General features: G+C 44.1%; 1 protein-coding gene across 1 annotated transcript in view; it reads left to right on the forward strand.

Annotated features, from left to right (window-relative positions):
- The window catches only part of BTK (Bruton tyrosine kinase), a 275,754-nt gene that overhangs the window by 52,459 nt on the left and 201,478 nt on the right, over positions 1 to 21,817 (forward strand). Inside the window, exon 2 of the mRNA XM_075322776.1 lies at positions 19,074 to 19,172. Coding sequence (XP_075178891.1) covers positions 19,074 to 19,172 — 99 coding nt within the window. The remainder of the gene's footprint in view (positions 1 to 19,073; positions 19,173 to 21,817) is intronic.

Raw genomic sequence — 21,817 nt, forward strand, 5'->3', positions numbered from 1 at the left:
GTGTGTGTGTGTGTAGGGTGTGATGGGGGATGCATTGTATTTGTGTGTGTGTGCGTGTGTGTGTGTGTATATATGTATATGTAGTGGGTGATGGGGGATGTATTGTATTGTGTGTGTGTGTGTGTATGGTGTGATGGGGGATGCATTGTAGTGTGTGTGTGTGTGTGTGTGTGCGTAGGGTGTGATGGGGGGTGCATTGTGTGTGTGTGTGTGTGTGGTGATGCGGGGTGCATTGTGTATGTGTGTGTAGGGGCTGATGGACAGTGCATTGTGTGTGTGTGTGTGGGTGTAGGGAGTAATGGGGGTGCAGTGTGTGTTGGGTGTTTGTGTAAGGGGTGATGGGGGGTGCATTGTATTTATGTGTGTAGCGGGTGATGGGGGGGATGTATTGTGTGTGTGGGGGGGTAATGGAGCGTGTATTGTGTGTGTGTGTGAGGGTAATGGGGGTGCATTGTAGTGTGTGTGTGTGTGTGTGTGTGTGTAGGGGGTGATCGGGGGTGCATTGTGTGTGCGTAGGGGGTGATGGGGGGGTGCATTATATTGTGTGTGTGTATGTGGGGGGGGTGACGGGGGGGTGCATTGTATTGTGTGTGTGTGTGTGTTTGGAGGGGGTGATGGGGGGGTGCATTGTATTGTGTGTGTGTGGGTAATGGGGGTGCATTGTAACGTGTGTGTGTGTGTAAGGGGTGATCGGGGGTGCATTTTGTGTGCGTAGGGGGTGACGGGGGGTGCATTGTATTGTGTGTGTGTGTGTGGGGGGGGGAGGGGTGATGGGGGGGTGCATTGTATTGTGTGTGTGTGTGTGTGTTTGGAGGGGGTGATGGGGGGTGGATTGTATTCTGTGCGTAGGGAGATGGTAATAGGGGGTGCATGGTATTTGTGAGTGTGTATGTAGTGGGTGATGGGGGATGTATTGTAGTGTGTGTGTGTGTGTGTAGGGGCGCGGAGTCATTAATCGGGCTATAGTTACATTTAATTCTCAAAATTTTCGTTTCATTCACCTTTTCTGTTCTAATATTTTACAATGTGAACGACCATGGCTTGCCCCCCCCCCCCCCCCCCCCTAGTTTTGATCCTGGGTACTCCCATGCACAGGCCTGAGTGGGCCCCGGCACCCAGCCTTTCAATCGTAAACTTCAGTGATCGTACAAGTTCTGTATGATCACTGAAGTTTTCGCAGTTGCAGGACCTTTAGTGACATTACATGTGTCATATGAGTCCTAGCGGTGCACTGCGGTAGTCCCCAGGCCTGCACCGACCGCGCCGGTATTCAGATGTATGCGCGTCTTTCAGGCGCGCAATACATTTGTACAGTGCGGCCGGTGACAGGAGGGAGAGCAGCTCTGCTCAGCCCCGCAACGTACCGTCATCGCCAGGGCTGCAGAGGAGCGCGCCTCAGTCCTGCACCGACATCATCATCACCGGGGCCGCAGCTGCAGGGATGAAGAGGAGGACGCGCAGGCACAGGTAAGCGCTCCAGAGGAGCCGAAGATGTACTTTTATATGAGGGGCTGCGGGTGGGGGAGGAGCAGTGTTATTTTACAACTGGCATTAAGAAGCGGTGGGGGACTTTATGGAGCATATTATGGGGCAGTGGGGGACATTATAGGGCAGTGGGGGACATTATAGGGCAGTGGAAGGACATTATAGGGTAATGGGGGCCATTATGAAGCAAATTGGGCATTTGGGGCATTATAGGTCAGTGGGGGACGTTGTGAAAGAAATTGGAACATTATAGGGCAATGGGGGACATTATGAGGCATCAAAGATTTTGGAAGGCAGCATAGTATAATGAGGAGGGGGGGATTTATACAGGGATGTAGTTGGGGGAGATATTATAGAAAGGGAAATTTTTGGGGGGACATTTTGGAAAGGGGCACTTTGTGGGGCTATTTTGGAGAGCAGGATTGTGGGGTGATATTTTGTGCAGGAAGCAATTAACAACCCCTTCTGATTCCACTTGTTTCCCCTGACATTATTAAATAAAAGGGGCCAGGATGAGGGACATAATTACTATATGCGGCCAGAATGAGGGACATACATTATTAGTTTATGGTGGCACGTGGGGCATAATTACTTAGGGGCAAATTAGGGGACATTATTACTGATGAAATATAAGTTAATTTTGAGGATACTGTCTCCAATGGGGGAACAAGAGTCTGAGGTGGTGTAGAAATTGGGGAAATAGGGAGGAATGTGCTCTGGGAGTGATCGGCTATAGGTGACTGTTATTTTCTGCAGAGTCGCGTCATGGCAGGAAGAAGTGATGACGGTCAGCGCCGGATGAAGAGAAAAAGCGAAGATGAATAAAGTCAGCTAGAGACGTCACTGGTAAGTCAGTCACGGTATTTCTCCTTTGTATGTGGTTGTATTCGGTCACTATGTGGTCTGGTCACGGTGTGGTGGTATTTCTCCCTTGTATGTGGCTGTATTTGTTCACTGTGTTGGTGGTAATATGTGGTCTGGTCACGATGTGGTGGTATTTCTCCCTTGTATGTGGCTGTATTTGTTCACTGTTTGGTGGTAATATGTGGTCTGGTCACGGTGTGGTGGTATTTCTCCCTTGTATGTGGCTGTATTTGGTCACTGTTTGGTGGTAATATGTTGTCTGATCACTGTGTGGCGGTATTTATCCCTTGTATGTGGTTGTATTTGGTCACTATGTGGTGGTAATATGTTGTCTGGTCGCGGTGTGGCGGTATTTCCCCCTTGTATATGGTATTATTGATTTTGGTATAGTGGATTGTGTTGTGTATGGAGGTCACTTTTTCTCTCTATAAGGGGGAGATTTTTTCCAGTAGAAATTAAATACTTAAACATTTAACCCCTCCCCTCCCTGTCCTGCCCTGTCCTGTGACTATTACACTGCAGTAAATATGCACTTACAGTTTCTCCAGTGAAAACAAGTAATCACCTTTACTAAGGCCACGTTCACACACTGAGTATTCAGTGAGTTTTTTTTACCTCAGTATTTGAAGCCAAAACCAGGAGCAGTAAAATCAGAGAAAAAGTGTGTGAACGTGGCCTAAAGATAAGTGATAACTTATTCATCTGTGTGGACCGATTGCTGGGACCTGCACCGATCGTGCAACTTTTATCCCCCATTACACTGGAGCTCGTGTCCGACTCGACCCCTGATCCATTCATTCCCTCAGTGGCTGCGAGCGCTGCGCTTGTTATTATCTGGCTGCTCCACAGAGGATGAATGGAGCTGCGGTCACACATCCCACCCCACAGAAGATGAATGGAGCTGCTGTCACACACCCCACCCCACAGAGGATGAATGGAACTGCGGTCACACATCCCACCCCACAGATGATGAATGGAGCTGCGGTCACACACCCCACCTGCTGCTGCAAAAAGTTCCACATCTTTCCGATCGGTGCGGTTTCCACTGGTCTGGTTCCACCGATCAATAAGTTATCACCAACCTACCCTGTGGATCGGTGATAACTTGTTTTCACCAAAGACCCCATTACTGCAAACGACTATAATTGTACATCCCAGTTATGGTGCACAATATAGATGTGCAGGAGCCGTCTGTGTATACAGTCAAAGCAACACAATAATGGGGATAACGTTAATGAGTGTTTATATTTAGCTGTAGGGTGGGCCCCTGGATTCAATTCTCCTGGTGGGCCCCAGACAGCCAAGTCCGCCCTTGCATATACATCCTTGGTTGCAGCTTTGATCTATATGATGTCCGCTTGGAGGGAAGGTTAAACTGAGTTCAACACAGGGGCTGTAGCTACTGTGCAAGCCAGCCGCGCTCTGCTGAAGGATCTACAGATAGAACATGTTGAAAAATTCCATCCACCTCCAGCCGACAGGAGAGGAAAGATCAGCTGTGTCTAATAGTGTGCTGGCGACGTCACCAGCTACCTAGGCATGCTAAGGAGGCCGATAGGGGGGCGGTCCTACGCGTTTTTACAGCCTATCGGTTGTAAAATACCTATATAGCTGCTGATGGATACTGATTGGATATTCACTTGATGTAATGGTTGTTATCAACCACTAGATGTCTCTATTTTGGTGTTATAAGCATTTCAACATTACAAGCCCTATGTGCCAAATTTAGTATAGAAGGATATCAGTCATGTATTAAATAAAAATATCTTACCTGGTGTATATAAGTGTATATTCTAAATAGCAAAATGTTTTTTGTGAATATCCCTAAAGTCCATAAAGACATTAAAGCACCACCAGGTCGACCTATCATATCTGGAATCAATAGTTTAACTGCTAATTTATCACAATATGTTGACAATCATTTACAAACCTGTGTGTTAGAATTACCAGCATATTTAAAAGATACCCTTCATGTTATTAATATCATTGACAGTATTGAGTGGAAACCTACTTACTTAATGGGTACATTAGATATTCGGTCACTATATACGGTGATCGAACATGAGAAAGGTTGTATATCTGCCCATAAAGCCCTGCAATCCATAAATAGATATAATGAAAAACAAATTGATTATATAATAGAGTGTATCAACTTTATCTTAAAACATAATTATTTTTTATATAATGATCAATTCTATATCCAAAAATGGGGAACAGCAATGGGGACGCGTTTCGCACCCAGCTATTCAAATATATGTGGGTAATTGAGAGAATACCATTATTTATGAGAACGGAAACTTGAGAAATGGATTAATTTTATGGAGGAGATTTATAGATGATGTTATTTTTATTTGGGATAGTACGGTAGGATCAATAAAACAGTTTTTAGGGGATATTAATGAGAACAACTATGGCTTAGACTTCACCCCTACAATCAGTGATACTAGCATAAACTTTCTGGATTTAACTATTTTTACACAAAATAATAAACTATATTCTAGGAGCTATAAGAAGGAGGTGGATTATAACAGTTATATTCACCGCTCTAGCTGCCACTTACCATCTTGGCTCATTAACATCCCATGTGGACAATTAATGAGACTAAAGAGAAATTGCACCCTAATTGATGATTTTAAACAAGAATCAAAACATCTCATATCACAATTTTTAATTAAGGGATATAATCCTGATCATTTGGCAGTAGAGTACCATAAGGTTTTGGATATACCAAGAGAACACCTCATAAGGGTTAAAAAGAAAAATGAGGCCTCAAGTGATCTAAATGCACAAATTAGACGGATACCGATTATAACTACCTATCATGCCAATAATAGAATTTTTAAAAATATTGTTCAAAAACATTGGCATTTTTTTTATTTAAGGTTAAAGTTCTGGGACTCTTACTCCCAGTAAAACCACGATTCATTTTCAGAAGGACAAAAACTTTAGGCAACTTGATTGCACCCACGGTTCAACAGCCTGTACAAGTATCAAAGAACGGGTTAATTAATACACTTTTTGGACCACAAAAACAACCAAATGGATTTAAACCTTGTGGCACATGTTTTAATTATGTCAAAATAGGAATCCCACGGTGTCTCATTACAACTTTCATCAATTCCAATAACACGGAAACCTTTAATATAATGCAACACATTCAATGTAATACCAAAGGGGTTATCTACATCATTAGATGCCCCTGTAATAAGATGTATATTGGCCGTACAAAAAAAACCCCTGTATATTCGTATTAAAGAACATATGGTTAATATCACTAAAGGATATTTGGGACATCCATTATCCCGACATTACTATGAACAACATAATAAATCAGAAAAAAACACTATTTTTTATGGTATTGAGAAAGTTAAAGAAAATTGGCGGGGGGGTGATTTTATTAAACTGATGTCGAGATGTGAATCCAAATGGATTTTTACTTTAACCACCCTGGCCCCGGTAGGTCTCAATACAGATTTCGAAGTTTTCGCTTTTTAAATGACATTATCTATTCATTCATACTCAAAATGAACATGGGATTTTTTTTATTAAAGATTTAACTAGTAATTTTAATCTGTTTTTGTAAAGTTTTCTCTTAATTAATAAATTATTTTTTATTCACAAAAAACATTTTGCTATTTAGAATATACACTTATATACACCAGGTAAGATATTTTTATTTAATACATGATTGATATCCTTCTATACTAAATTTGGCACATAGGGCTTGTAATGTTGAAATGCTTATAACACCAAAATAGAGACATCTAGTGGTTGATAACAACCTTTACATCAAGTGAATTTCCAAACAGTATCCATCAGCAGCTATATAGGTATTTTACAACCAATAGGCAGGCTTTCCCTGATGAAGGCAACTGACACGCTGCAGAAACGCGTAGGACCGCCCCCCTATCGGCCTCCTTAGCATGCCTAGGTAGCTGGTGACGTCGCCAGCACACTATTAGACACAGCTGCTCTTTCCTCTCCTGCCGGCTGGAGGTGGATGGAATTTTTCAGCGTGTTCGGACATCATATAGATCAAAGCTGCAACCAAGGATGTATATGTGCTCCTTCACCAACTAGTAAGTAGTTGTCAAAAAGCGCACGATTTATGTTTAACAGTTTAAGATTATTAAGCACAATTGTAGCATATTATATCAGCATGGTTAGACAGCACCAAAAGAATGTTTAACCTAGACTAAATACATTAATTAACTAATATATTTATCTCACACAGTCGGGTTAATAACACAACAGGTAATCAATTTTTTATTAAATGGAATATTTAGCGCAGTAGTACACTAATTATTTGAATATTTAAGTTGTCATCCCAATCTGGTATCTGCGTGTCATCATCATCAGTATGTTCCTCATTGTCTCCACCAACAGGTGTTACAGTTTGGGAATGAGGGTCTACATTATGCTCAGAAAGTTGGTCATCAGGGCCTGAATCTGAGTCACAAAGGTTCTGGGCATCACTGCAGACCATTTCCTGGTCTGAACTCACTGTAGCTTGGGAGCAGACCTCTGATTCCCAGGCTATAGTGTGACTGAAAAGCTCTGCAGACTCAGCCATCTCTGTTCCACCATACTGTGCAGGGCGGGTGGAGACTTGATAGCTGGGAGAAAGCAATTGTGATTGGGATGACAACTCAGAGGACTGTTTGAATTTTTTATGTGGTAGTTGAGGTGGAGGAGAGGGCACTTGTTGGAGCACTTGAGATCCATTCAAGCATGTTCTTTTTTTGTGCATCATCTACCTTTCTCACAGTTGTTCGGGTCCGTAAAAAAGGGAGCACATCGGATTGTCCATGGAAAGTAGTAGACATCTTACTTTTGCTGGAAGATGGCTTATCTTCAGCAGATGTCAATGTAGCTTTGCCACCTTCCCCACGGACACAAACTTTATTTCCTTTTCCAACAAGCCTGTTCCCCTTTCCACCAGCATCTGTCCTTTTGCCACTCATTTTGTTAGCGACAAGATTAGTCACTTAAAATGTGGTAGCAAAAATTGAGAGGTGGTGTAGATTTTAGAGGTGGTCTAACTTTTTTGACAGCTGAAGAACCAACACTGACTATCCCTGACAATGCAACTATGGCCTTAAAACTGGCAGCACTGTTTGCTATAAAAATAGCGTATCAAAATGTGCATGAGGGTTTAATGCAGAGGTGCTGGAAAATGCTTGGCACCAGTGGGACACAAAATTAGTATAGCAGCCACTGTTTGGATGCCACTTATATTCAGCACGTTTGCTATAAAAATAGCGTAGCAAAATGTGCATCAGGGTTTAATGCAGAGGTGCTGGAAAATGCTTGGCACCAGTGGGACACAAAATTAGTATAGCAGCCACTGTTTGGATGCCACTTATATTCAGCACTGTTTGCTATAAAAATAGCGTATCAAAATGTGCATGAGGGTTTAATGCAGAGGTGCTGGAAAATGATTGGCACCTGTGGGACACAAAATTAGTATAGCAGCCACTGTTTGGATGCCACTTATATCCAGCACTGTTTGCTATAAAAATAGCGTAGCAAAATGTGCATGAGGGTTTAATGCAGAGGTGCTGGAAAATGCTTGGCACCAGTGGGACACAAAATTAGTATAGCAGCCACTGTTTGAATGCCACTAAGTTTCAGCACTGTTTGCTATAAAATAGTGTGGCAAAAGTGGGCAGGTGGGTACAGTGGCCGGGTTCTCTGGGACAGTGGACATGAAAGGAAACCTCACTTTCTGTCCCTCCTAAGGGTGAAATGCAGCAAGGAATTCCCTGAGCTTAGGTACACAGACGCTGTTATCTGAAGCTAATATGCAAGAGGAACAAACAATGAAAAAGAAGCAGGAAAGCCACTGCATGGCACCTGTCTCAGCACACTCTGAACATCAAACAAAGACTGAAGGACAAGGAGTAAAGTGCAAATATGTTTAATAAATAGCAACTGGCACAAAGGAATCAGCGGCAAAAACAGGCCGGCAGATAAAATATAGATGTACTAGATGACAATTACATATAGGGCACAAGTAAAATGAATAAATAACAGACTGGGTCAAAAACATGAACAAGGCATCCTGCACATAAAGAGCATGGTGTAAAATTTTGACAATTGTTACACATAGATGGTAAAAACCAGCACTGGATAAGCACAATGATAAAAGTGTATACTCTGAAATAACAGAGATATATTAAATATATAAAATAGGATCCAAGTCTCACTAATCACTAATAAACAGTGCTTAATACAGATGCTGGTGAAACAGCAACTTCTGAGGTGACAGAGTCAAATAGTTAAACAATCAAAAAACTATAAACAAATAAACAGGTTTAGCCACCATGAGGTGCTAATTGGATGCCAATGAACAGTCAGATTAAGTACAAAGACATGAATGCATGAATAGAATCCCAGCCGGTTAAGTAAACATACCCATAAGTGCACAAAGCAGGCCTGATAAGCAGCAGAGCAGACCCCCCGGAGAGAGCCCTGAGGTATATGTTTCACAATCTCAGCTATAAGATTATTTCATCAGGGGGAGGTGGAACCCTGTGAAGCAGCCATGTGTTTTTATACACATGGTGCTCCCATGCTCCAGCTGATCCACCCCCACTCTGTCAGCGCGGCCGGACCAATCGCGGCCGGTAACCAGCACCGTCAGCAGTCAACGCCCCTTTTTTTTTGTGTTAGGTAGCGCGCAAGTGCGGAAAGCGGGGACGCGTCACCCGCGAACCGCGCATGCGCGCAGGCGATGATGACGCCGACAGAGCCGGGCCAGCAGGTCACTGATGCAGCCGCGCCGACGGGGGGAGGAGGGGCGGGAGCGAGCATAAGAAGACAAGGATAAGTAAATATGCAATGTAACAGTAATAAGAGAACATCAACTGTGACATAAAGTCTTAAATGTAACTTCAAAGGTCCTAGCCGTGACCCAAGAGTAAGATACATGATAAATGACAAGGATATACATAGGTAATTATAGACAATGTGCCACTGATAAAAAGACATATATTATAACATCAAACCCTCAATATTAATTCAAGTGTCATAGTCGTGGTACAGAGAGGAAGGTAATCAATGCATAATACATGAGTTCCATATCAAAGTTAAACTAAATAAATATGAACAGTATAACACATAAGGAGATCATATACTGTAGCACAGATTATTCAATATCACAAAAAACATCCCAAGTCGTGGCACAGGAGAGGAATGACCAGTGTATAATATACATAAACTTCATGTCACAAGATGTTCAATGTAAATTGAGATCTCCTAGTCGTGGCACAAGAGGGAAATAATCATTATACAATAACTCCATGATCATAAAAATATGAATATAAACACAGTGACACTGGTGAAAAAACATAAGTATAACATAGAGAATACAATATTGCTTCAGATGTCCCAGTCGTGGCACAAGAAGGAAGATAATCAATATATGAAAAAAATCCATGTCGATGTTCAATGTCAGAAATGTGGTTCCAGAAGAGTGCCAGCAGAAAAAATCAGTGAATCTAAAATAAAAATACAAAAATTGTATAACATTAAAAACAAGGCACAAAAACCAGGAAGGTCAGAGAAGAGAACAGTCATCGTAAGAAAGGCGCAAAACTCAGATGCTCATTAAGCCCCCTCGGGGACAGTGTACCTAAGGTATAAATCCGGCGTGTTTCACGTTGGGCGAGTATTTTGCGTATATTCCCACCCCTCGCCCCCCCATGTATAACATCAATACCCCTGACTTTCAGGGATGTTGGATCACAGTCATGAAAAACACGAAAGTGGCGAGGGAGGTTTTAAGAGTGGAAATGTCAACCACTGTCCGGGCGGCAGCAATGTCCCTCACATGTTCCCTCACCCTCTTGCGCAGCTCCCTACTAGTAAGGCCCACATATATCATGTGGCACCCGCACGTGGCATAATATACCACGTTGCTGGTACCACACGATACATAGTGGCGTATATCGAAGCTGCGCAAACCATCAGCAGAGGTGAAGTAAGAAATCCAAAGAACATTGCTGCAGGCCAGACAATGGCCGCAAGGGAAACAGCCCCTAAGGGGGGTACCAAGGTCAAGAAAGGTGGTGGGTCGATTAGGAACGTAGTGACTCCGTACAAGCATGTCACGTAAATTACGTGACCTGCGAGGTGTCATTGAGGGGCTTTTGGGTAAAAGGTCACATAGAACAGAATCAGAAAGGAGAACATTCCAGTGCCTGTTCAAAATAGATCGCATATTGGACCACTCGTGATTGTAGGTGGAAATAAAACGGATTTGGCTAGGATTTGAGGAACCGCCCGATTTCGCCCCACTACTATATAAAAGAGTGGATCGAGGGGTATGCTTCGCTCGTAGATAAGCCCGCTTAATACTCCTATTGCTGTAGCCCCGCTCTTGAAACCGAATTTGTAAATCTGCCGCCTGTTCCTCAAATAGAGAGTCAGACGAGCAGATATGTTTCATACGTAAAAATTGACCAGTGGGGATGGCCTGAATAGTGCACTGATCATGGGACGACGAGGCATGAAGGAGGGAGTTAACCGAAGTCATCTTACGGTAGACATTAGTCTGGATCTTCCTATCTTCACCAATTTGAATATCAATATCAAGGAAATCCAGACACCTACTATCATATTTATGGGTTAGTTTAATCCCAAAAGAATTCATGCCAAGTCGTTCCATGAACTCGTCGAGTTGCTCCGTCTTGCCCGTCCACAAAATAAACAAATCATCAATGTACCGCAGCCAGCACTGCACATGGGCATCGGCCGGCCCGCCCCCGTCGCAAAGCAAACCCCTCTCCCAGAAACCTAGGAAGAGGTTTGCGTACGAAGGCGCGCAGGCCGCGCCCATGGCAGTGCCGCGCTGCTGCAAATAGTGTACATCTTTAAATAAAAAGAAGTTATGGGTGAGGACAAAACGGAGCAACTCAAGGATTAGGTCACACAAAGGGCCATCCCGACCGGAAGTTGACAAAAAATATTCAACAGCCTTCAGGCCATCCTCGTGGCGAATACAGGTGTAGAGGGACTCAACGTCTGCCGTAACAAGTAGAGTGTTATTGTCCACAAAGATGCCATCTATCCTCTTAAGAACGTCCGTCGTGTCACGGACATATGAGGGGAGTATCTCAACCAAAGGTTTCAAATAATAGTCAATAAATTGACATAAAGGTTGACACAGCCCCTCAATGCTGGACACGATGGGACGACCAGGAGGACAAAGGGCATCTTTGTGGATTTTAGGCAGCAAATAATAAGTAGGTGTTTTAGGAATACGTACCGTGAGTCCCTCCACTACCTGTTTACTAATGATCCCTTGATCACAAGCCTTGCCGAGGATGACCTGAAGTTGAGCAGAAAAGGTGGAAGTGGGGCTACAGGAGAGCTTAGCATAAGTGGACATATCACGTAATTGGCGAAGCGCCTCTTTCTCATACATAATGGCTGGCCAGATCACAATGTTACCCCCTTTGTCTGCAGGCTTTATTACGATGTCATCAAGTTTGTCCAGGGACTCGATTGCCAATCTCTTGGCATGAGTTAAATTGTCATACCGACGTCTCCTGGACAGATGTTCAAAATCGAATATCACAAGTTTAGTGAATATCTCAACGGCCGGGTAAACAGACAAAGGGGGAAACCTTGTTGATCTGGGCATAGCACAGGATGGAAACTCACCTAAGGTGCTTGGTGCGGCTTCATCCAGCAGCTCCTCAAGATCCTGTATGGCCTGTTGTTCCCTCAAATCCAATGGTCCAGAAAAATGTTGTGTACGTCTATTATGTAATTTGGTGAGAATGACTTTCCGTGCAAAAATATATAAATCCTTTACCGCTGTAAAACAATGGAAGGCATTAGATGGTGAAAAGGAAAGTCCCCTTGACAGCACGTCGATTTGGGAAGTGGAGAGGAGATGTTGAGACAGATTAATTACCTGAGGTGTTCTGCGCTTATTCACATTAGAGGGTTGTTGTCTTGACTTAAATCTCGTAACGATACCACTAGAATGGCCAATCTCTGCATCAGATTCATCCGTTTCGCTGGGGCCAGGAAAGGTACGTCCGCTGTCTGCACTCGTTCCCCTCGTCCTGGAGAAAGATCGTGATCTTGACCGGCGTCCAAGAGTATTGGAGCACCATTTATAAACACGATTTAGCTGAAAATCATTTTGATCACGTGAAAATTTTTTTATTTTTACGGTTTTTATTTCTTTTTCCCAGCATAGCAGATCAGCTTCATTCTGTGCAGTGAATTTAGATAGGGCATCGCTCGACATATTCTCCTTAATGGTAATAAGTAATTTTTCCATCTCTGTCTCCATTTCCAAAATCGAGGCTGTGTCAAGCTCAATGAGAAGATTTAAAAACCCTCTCGAACAGGCACTGGAAAAATCCTCCCATCGCGTTCTGATGGATAAATTATCAACCTGAAATGAGGGACACACTTGTACCCGTAGGCCCCGTGGAATGAGCCCCATTTGTAGATATTTGGTGAGAAACGCCTTGTTCCACCAAGCCCTGGTACGTTTCTGAAGTAAGGATCTATAGTTTTGCACACTTTCAGACAATGCGCTCTCTCCTCCCGTCTCCACTGCAGTGCCGCCAACCTCAGCCAGTGCTTTATCTAGCTCGATCAACCACGATTCATCATGGAAGCGAAAGTCCATGGTAAGACTGGAGTCAGCTGTGGAAACCACAGAAAAATTAGTTAATATGCAAGAGGAACAAACAATGAAAAAGAAGCAGGAAAGCCACTGCATGGCACCTGTCTGAGCACACTCTGAACATCAAACAAAGACTGGAGGACAAGGAGTAAAGTGCAAATATGTTTAACAAATAGCAACTGGCACAAAGGAATCAGCGGCAAAAACAGGCCGGCAGATAAAATATAGATGTACTAGATGACAATTACATATAGGGCAGAAGTAAAATGAATAAATAACAGACTGGGTCAAAAACATGAACAAGGCATCTTGCACATAAAGAGCATGGTGTAAAATTTTGACAATTGTTACACATAGACAGATGGTAAAAACCAGCACTGGATAAGCACAATGATAAAAGTGTATACTCTGAAATAACAGAGATATATTAAATATATAAAATAGGATCCAAGTCTCACTAATCACTAATAAACAGTGCTTAATACAGATGCTGGTGAAACAGCAACTTCTGAGGTGACAGTCAAATAGTTAAACAGTCAAAAAGCTGTAAACAAATAAACAGGTTTAGCCACCATGAGGTGCTAATTGGATGCCAATGAACAGTCAGATTAAGTGCAAAGACATGAATGCATGAATAGAATCCCAGCCGGTTAAGTAAACATACCCATAAGTGCACAAAGTAGGCCTGATAAGCAGCAGAGCAGACCCCCCGGAGAGAGCCCCACATATACCTTTCACAATCTCAGCTATAAGATTATTTCATCAGGGGGAGGTGGAACACTGTGAAGCAGCCATGTGTTTTTATACACATGGTGCTCCCATGCTCCAGCTGCTCCATCCCCACTCTGTCAGCGCGGCCGAACCAATCGCGGCCGGTAACCAGCACCGTCAGCAGTCAACGCCCCTTTTTTTTTTTTTGTGTGTTAGGTAGCGCGCAAGTGCGGAAAGCGGGGACGCGTCACCCGCGAACCGCGCATGCGCGCAGGCGATGATGACGCCGACAGAGCCGGGCCAGCAGGTCACTGATGCAGCCGCGCTGACGGGGGGAGGAGGGGCGGGAGCGAGCATAAGAAGACAAGGATAAGTAAATATGCAATGTAACAGTAATAAGAGAACATCAACTGTGACATAAAGTCTTAAATGTAACTTCAAAGGTCCTAGCCGTGACCCAAGAGGAAGATACATGATAAATGTCAAGGATATACATAGGTAATTATAGACAATGTGCCACTGATAAAAAGACATATATTATAACATCAAACCCTCAATATTAATTCAAGTGTCATAGTCGTGGTACAGAGAGGAAGGTAATCAATGCATAATACACGAGTTCCATATCAAAGTTAAACTAAATAAATATGAACAGTATAACACATAAGGAGATCATATACTGTAGCACAGATTATTCAATATCACAAAAAACATCCCAAGTCGTGGCACAGGAGAGGAATCACCAGTGTATAATATACATAAACTTCATGTCACAAGATGTTCAATGTAAATTGAGATCTCCTAGTCGTGGCACAAGAGGGAAATAATCATTATACAATAACTCCATGATCATAAAAATATGTGTCAACCTATATGTCAATTTATTGACTATTATTTGATACCTTTGGTTGAGACACTCCCCTCATATGTCCGTGACACGACGGACGTTCTTAGGAGGATAGATGGCATCTTTGTGGACAATAACACTCTACTTGTTACGGCAGACAATGAGTCCCTCTACACCTTGAAAAATTTAATATAACCAGTTATGTATATTAGATTTTATGACAGGGTATTGATCCAGGGAACTAGTCTGATTGCCGGATGTGGAGTCAGGAAGGAAATTTTTTCCCCATTGGAACTTGTTTGCCACATTGGGGTTTTTTGCCTTCCTCTGGATCAACATGTTAGGCTACGGGTTGAACTAGATGGACTTAGAGTCTCCCTTAAACCTTAAAACTATGATACTATGATACTATGATACCTGTCTTTGCCACGAGGATGGCCTGAAGGCTGTTGAATATTTTTTGTCAACTTCCGGTCGGGATGGCCCTTTGTGTGACCTAATCCTTGAGTTGCTCCGTTTTGTCCTCACCCATAACTTCTTTTTATTTAAAGATGTACACTATTTGCAGCAGCGCGGCACTGCCATGGGCGCGGCCTGCGCGCCTTCGTACGCAAACCTCTTCCTAGGTTTCTGGGAGAGGGGTTTGCTTTGCGACGGGGGCGGGCCGGCCGATGCCCATGTGCAGTGCTGGCTGCGGTACATTGATGATTTGTTTATTTTGTGGACGGGCAAGACGGAGCAACTCGACGAGTTCATGGAACGACTTGGCATGAATTCTTTTGGGATTAAACTAACCCATAAATATGATAGTAGGTGTCTGGATTTCCTTGATATTGATATTCAAATTGGTGAAGATAGGAAGATCCAGACTAATGTCTACCGTAAGACGACTTCGGTTAACTCCCTCCTTCATGCCTCGTCGTCCCATGATCAGTGCACTATTCGGGCCATCCCCACTGGTCAATTTTTACGTATGAAACGTATCTGCTCGTCTGACTCTCTATTTGAGGAACAGGCGGCAGATTTACAAATTCGGTTTCAAGAGCGGGGCTACAGCAATAGGAGTATTAAGCGGGCTTATCTACGAGCGAAGCATACCCCTCGATCCACTCTTTTATATAGTAGTGGGGCAAAATCCGGCGGTTCCTCAAATCCTAGCCAAATCCGTTTTATTTCCACCTACAATCACGAGTGGTCCAATATGCGATCTATTTTGAGCAGGCACTGGAATGTTCTCCTTTCTGATTCTGTTCTATGTGACCTTTTACCCAAAAGCCCCTCAATGACGCCCCGCAGGTCACGTAATTTACGTGACATGCTTGTACGGAGTCACTACGTTCCTAATCGACCCACCACCTTTCTTGACCTTGGTACCCCCCTTAGGGGCTGTTTCCCTTGCGGCCATTGTCTGGCCTGCAGCAATGTTCTTTGGATTTCTTCCTTCACCTCTGCTGATGGTTTGCGCAGCTTCGATATACGCCACTATGTATCGTGTGGTACCAGCAACGTGGTATATTATGCCACGTGCGGGTGCCACATGATATGTGTGGGCCTTATTAGTAGGGAGCTGCGCAAGAGCGTGAGGGAACATGTGAGGGACATTGCTGCCGCCCGGACAGTGGTTGACATTTCCACTCTTAAAATCCTCCCTCGCCACTTTCGTGTTTTTCATGACTGTGATCCAACATCCCTGAAAGTCAGGGGTATTGATGTTATACATGGGGGGGCGAGGGGTGGGAATATACGCAAAATACTCGCCCAACGTGAAACACGCTGGATTTATACCTTAGGTACACTGTCCCCGAGGGGGCTTAATGAGCATCTGAGTTTTGCGCCTTTCTTACGATGACTGTTCTCTTCTCTGACCTTCCGGGTTTTTGTGCCTTGTTTTTAATGTTATACAATTTTTGTATTTTTATTTTAGATTCACTGATTTTTTCTGCTGGCACTCTTCTGGAACCACATTTCTGACATTGAACATCGACATGGATTTTTTTCATATATTGATTATCTTCCTTCTTGTGCCACGACTGGGACATCTGAAGCAATATTGTATTCTCTATGTTATACTTATGTTTTTTCACCAGTGTCACTGTGTTTATATTCATATTTTTATGATCATGGAGTTATTGTATAATGATTATTTCCCTCTTGTGCCACGACTAGGAGATCTCAATTTACATTGAACATCCTTGTCTTCTTATGCTCGCTCCCGCCCCTCCTCCCCCCGTCGGCGCGGCTGCATCAGTGACCTGCTGGCCCGGCTCTGTCGGCGTCATCATCGCCTGCGCGCATGCGCGGTTCGCGGGTGACGCGTCCCCGTTTTCCGCACTTGCGCGCTACCTAACACAAAAAAAAAAAAAAAGGGGCGTTGACTGCTGACGGTGCTGGTTACCGGCCGCGATTGGTCCGGCCGCGCTGACAGAGTGGGGGTGGAGCAGCTGGAGCATGGGAGCACCATGTGTATAAAAACACATGGCTGCTTCACAGGTTTCCACCTCCCCCTGATGAAATAATCTTATAGCTGAGATTGTGAAACATATACCTCTGGGCTCTCTCCGGGGTGTCTGCTCTGCTGCTTATCAGGCCTGCTTTGTGCACTTATGGGTATGTTTACTTAACCGGCTGGGATTCTATTCATGCATTCATGTCTTTGTACTTAATCTGACTGTTCATTGGCATCCAATTAGCACCTCATGGTGGCTAAACCTGTTTATTTGTTTATAGCTTTTTGACTGTTTAACTATTTGACTGTCACCACAGAAGTTGCTTGTTCATGCCTTGTTCATGTTTTTGACCCAGTCTGTTATTTATTCATTTTACTTGTGCCCTATATGTAATTGTCATCTAGTACATCTATATTTTATCTGACGGCCTGTTTTTGCCGCTGATTCCTTTGTGCCAGTTGCTATTTGTTAAACATATTTGCACTTTACTCCTTGTCCTCCAGTCTTTGTTATCTGAAGCTGTATACAGCGTTTTCATGGACCTGACTGTCACCTATGGCTCTGAGCCCGAGAAAATTAGCCCTGAAAAGGGCTGAAATAAACTTCTGTCCCTAATCTGTAGAGCGCTGTGTGTATAGCGTACACAGCCGGAGCGGCACCAGGAGCTGCGTGAGCGGTGACTGTCACCTACACGCAGAAAGCAGATAATAGCGCCGTGAGGGAAAATGGCCATATTTATAATGCAAGGACATGTGACATGGACAGCCTATGACACATGCCCTTGCTTGTCTGGCAAAAAAGACCACTTAGCTGTGTGTGTGTGTGTGTGTGTGTGTGTCTGGGATTGGCTGACATGCTGGTCCGCCCCACTGCACGCGCGCTTAGGGAAAAAAAATAAAATGTCATTATCCCAGCAGCACTGATCTAAACGCGCCACCCCCGCACACTATATGCTGAAATTAGATAATAGTGTGAATCACAGAGTGACTCACACTATTACAGTGAAAAGCCAGCTAGTAACTAGCTAGGCTTTTTACTGATCGAACCGTTCTCGAACGCAACACAAGCTATCGAGCCTTTAGCATAAAGCTTGCGTTCGCGTTCGATCTCGAGCACCCCCAAAATCACTCGAACATGAAATTGGCGAACCTCGAACATCGCTCAACTCTACTTGAGACACCATTTCTGTGGGTGTCTGTACATACCACTACTCACACAAAGAGACTTCGTCAGATAGCTTGACTCGCCTGCAGAGGCATGTATGAAGTATCCTGAAGAAGGTTCACTTTCCAGCTGAAATTCTTGTATTATGCACTGTTACAGTAGGTAAAAAAAAAAAAAATCTAAACCAGAGCTGCATAGATATGATGTTAGCAAAATGACTGACAACACCAACTGATGCAGGGAGGGGTTTCTGATATTAGATCAGCTATAGGAAGAGACAGAGGACAATCTTAAAAAAGTGGAAACCTACTGCATAGCAACCCAGCACAAACAACACAATGACAATACAATATTGTATACTTCCCAAGTCGTGGCACATAACAGGCAGGTAGAGCGTGACACACTACACATGGTGGGCAGATAGAGTGACAGACCCTTGACCACACATTCAGGACAGGTAGAGAGCGACAGACCCCGCACTACACGTGGAGGACAGGTAGAGAGCGACAGATCCCCCATCAGACATGGAGGGCAGGTAGAGTGTGACATACCCCACACTACACATGGCGGGCAGGTAGAGAGTGACAGACATAACACTACACATGGAGCACAGGTAGAGAGTGACAGACATTTTTCTACACATGGAGGTGACAGAAAGTGACAGACCCTGCACAAACCCAATTTTATCCTCTTATTATAAGAGAAATCTTCCATCTCATGTAATGATCTAGTTGCAACCTTTGATCATTCTCTGGCTTTGAAAAATATCCTTTTTTAAACTGTGCAAACTAAAACTCTTATTCTCTGTCCAGAAATGACCATGTAAATTGAGAATATAGTAACCATTTATTCTGAATCTTTCAAACTGTCAACCAAAATTTGATGGATGTTTTATTCACAGCGCCGAGGAACTAAGAAAGGATCGGTAGATCTAGAAAAGGTCATTTGTGTGGAGTGTGTAGAACCTGAAGAAAACCCACCTCTAGAACGACAAATACCGGTAAGGAGGCTATTTTATAATAATTTGTTTCTAACTACTGTGTGTTTCCAAAAATAAGCCCTCCCAAAAATAATCCCTAGCTTGATTTTTAGGTATTTTTGGTGTTGGCTTTAAATATAAGCACTGCTCCAAAAATAAGCCCTAGTTAGTCAGCACCTGCAGCGCTAGGTTACGTCATGTGATGCTAGGTTATGTTACTAACATCATGGAAAAATAACCTAACACTAGAAGCAATGGAATAGGCATAATGTAGCTCCAAAGTCGCCCTGCCATTATCTCTCACCATAACAATGAAAATGACTGCTGGAACACCATTGTAAATGTGAACAGGGTGCTAGCCAAAATATACACAATCTATATGAAGTGAAAGCTGCACACCAAATTCAGAGAAATATGAACAAGCATAACTGCTTTATGATACATAAAAAATGAAAATTACAACTAAAAGAGAGTAGGACCTAGCGTCACCTTAGACAGGTGCTCTGGAGTAATCAAATGTAGACGGGTAAAGAGTAAACCCCAGCACACTGTGTAGTTCCCAAAAATGGACACAAGTTCTAACTTCTTGATCTATTTTTTCTTTATTGTGAATAAGTGAAAAAAAAAAACCAAAAAAGGCCTTCATCCGGTCGGACAATCTGACTAGTATTTTTTACATGTGCAAAATACATAGAAAAAACAGATGTCAGAAAGGGTAAATAATGCATATAATTACAGTTGAAAAACGACATTATAATACATACAAGAGGAGAAACAACATGGCGACCGTTGTCACATTAGGACTAAAGACCTAAGGTTGCTGCAGATAAGCAGTTAGATTTGTGAACAGGGATATGTTAGATGTGAGATGTCCCGAATAATACTATAGCACCAATTAGAACAAAATAGAAGAGGATAAGATGCTCACCCATTATGGGTCATATCCGGTAAGGAAGAGAATGCACTTAGCATGCAGTATCGTCAGAGAAAGTTCAATAAAGGGGATCTGCCTGTAGCATAGAGAAAGGAGGAAAGGGCAAAAGGTAGTCCTGTGAATTTGAGGTCTTGGTCTAGTGTCGCGGGCGGAGGGGCCGCGCTCGCTATGCTCGTGTCCGGGGCTGCTGCTGCTCGGTGGCTCAAGTGGTGGGCTGGACCCAGGGACTCGAGCAGCGCTCCTCGCCCACGAGTGAAAAGGGATGGTTTCTTTGGGGAGATAGTTCGTGACGCTACCCACGGGTCGTGGTGATAATGGGCACCACCGCTGCTGCTGGTGACGGGGATCCCGGGAGCGATGGCAGGGAGCAGCTAGGATGTTGGTTCCCCCTCCGTGGGTAGGGGTTGGTGATCCCGGGGTCGGTGGTGGTACGGGGAGGCAGGAAGGCCGGGGTGCAGGGTTGCAGGGGCAGCGCGGCTCGGTGCCGGATGGCACTGTTGTACTCACTCAGGCACAGATTCACAGAGTCTCTGGTAAACCAAACGGCTGGATGGACGGGTCCCGCAGCCGGCTGCAGTGTCTTTGCTCTTCCCGGACAGGTTGATGGTGGCTGTCTTTCCCTGCACCGTTGTAGAAAGTATTGACTCCGATGGTTTTCCACTGGTAGTCCGCTCCCCAGCGTGTATGTACCGAAGAAGCCCGTTTTGCCCGCAGGCGCTGGCCCTTGGATCTCTAGCCTATGGCGGTGGCTTTTTATCCTCACTGTGTGGACGGTTGCCTTCTGTCGGGTCTTGGGTGTGAGGGAACCCTTGAGGTCCCGGTCACTATCGGATTTGACCATTGTCGGCGGCTCCTAGCCGGTCGGGGTCTGATGGCCCTGCCTTGGTGCTTGGTTCAGATCTGCTCCCCGGCTCGGTACCGGCGGGCCACCGCCCATCCCCGGTCCTACGGTTCCGCTGACCTGCACCAACTCCTGCAGACAGCCACCACCGTCTGCCGACCTTGCTGACAGTGCCTGGGCTCCTACCCAGACACCAACAGTTTCCCTCCTCTCTACTTCAACTCCAAAACTGAACTAACTGCTTTTTCCCGCCTCCAGGCCTGTGAACTCCTCGGTGGGTGGGGCCAACCGCCTGGCTCCGCCCCACCTGGTGTGCACATCAAGCCTGGAGGGTGGCAACAAGGATTTTGTTTGACTGTTGTTGCCTAACCAGGGGAGGGGGGTGTGTGTGATGTTGTGTTTGTGACTACCTGGCTAGTCCAGGGCATCACATTCCCCCTTGGTGAAATGCAGACTGTCCTCGGGCTGCCCGTCCATCACCGATTTTATTTCTGAAAAATATAATTTAACATGGGAAAAACATATACAGTTAGGTCCAGAAATATTTGGACAGTGACACAATTTTCGCGAGTTGGGCTCTGCATGCCACCACATTGGATTTGAAATGAAACCTCTACAACAAAATTCAAGTGCAGATTGTAACGTTTAATTTGAAGGTTTGAACAAAAATATCTGATAGAAATTGTAGGAATTGTACACATTTCTTTACAAACACTCCACATTTTAGGAGGTCAAAAGTAATTGGACAAATAAACCAAACCCAAACAAAATATTTTTATTTTCAATATTTTGTTGCGAATCCTTTGGAGGCAATCACTGCCTTAAGTCTGGAACCCATGGACATCACCAAACGCTGGGTTTCCTCCTTCTTAATGCTTTGCCAGGCCTTTA

This window comes from Anomaloglossus baeobatrachus, chromosome 9 (genome assembly GCF_048569485.1).
Source record: "Anomaloglossus baeobatrachus isolate aAnoBae1 chromosome 9, aAnoBae1.hap1, whole genome shotgun sequence".
Classification (NCBI taxonomy): Eukaryota; Metazoa; Chordata; class Amphibia; order Anura; family Aromobatidae; genus Anomaloglossus; species Anomaloglossus baeobatrachus.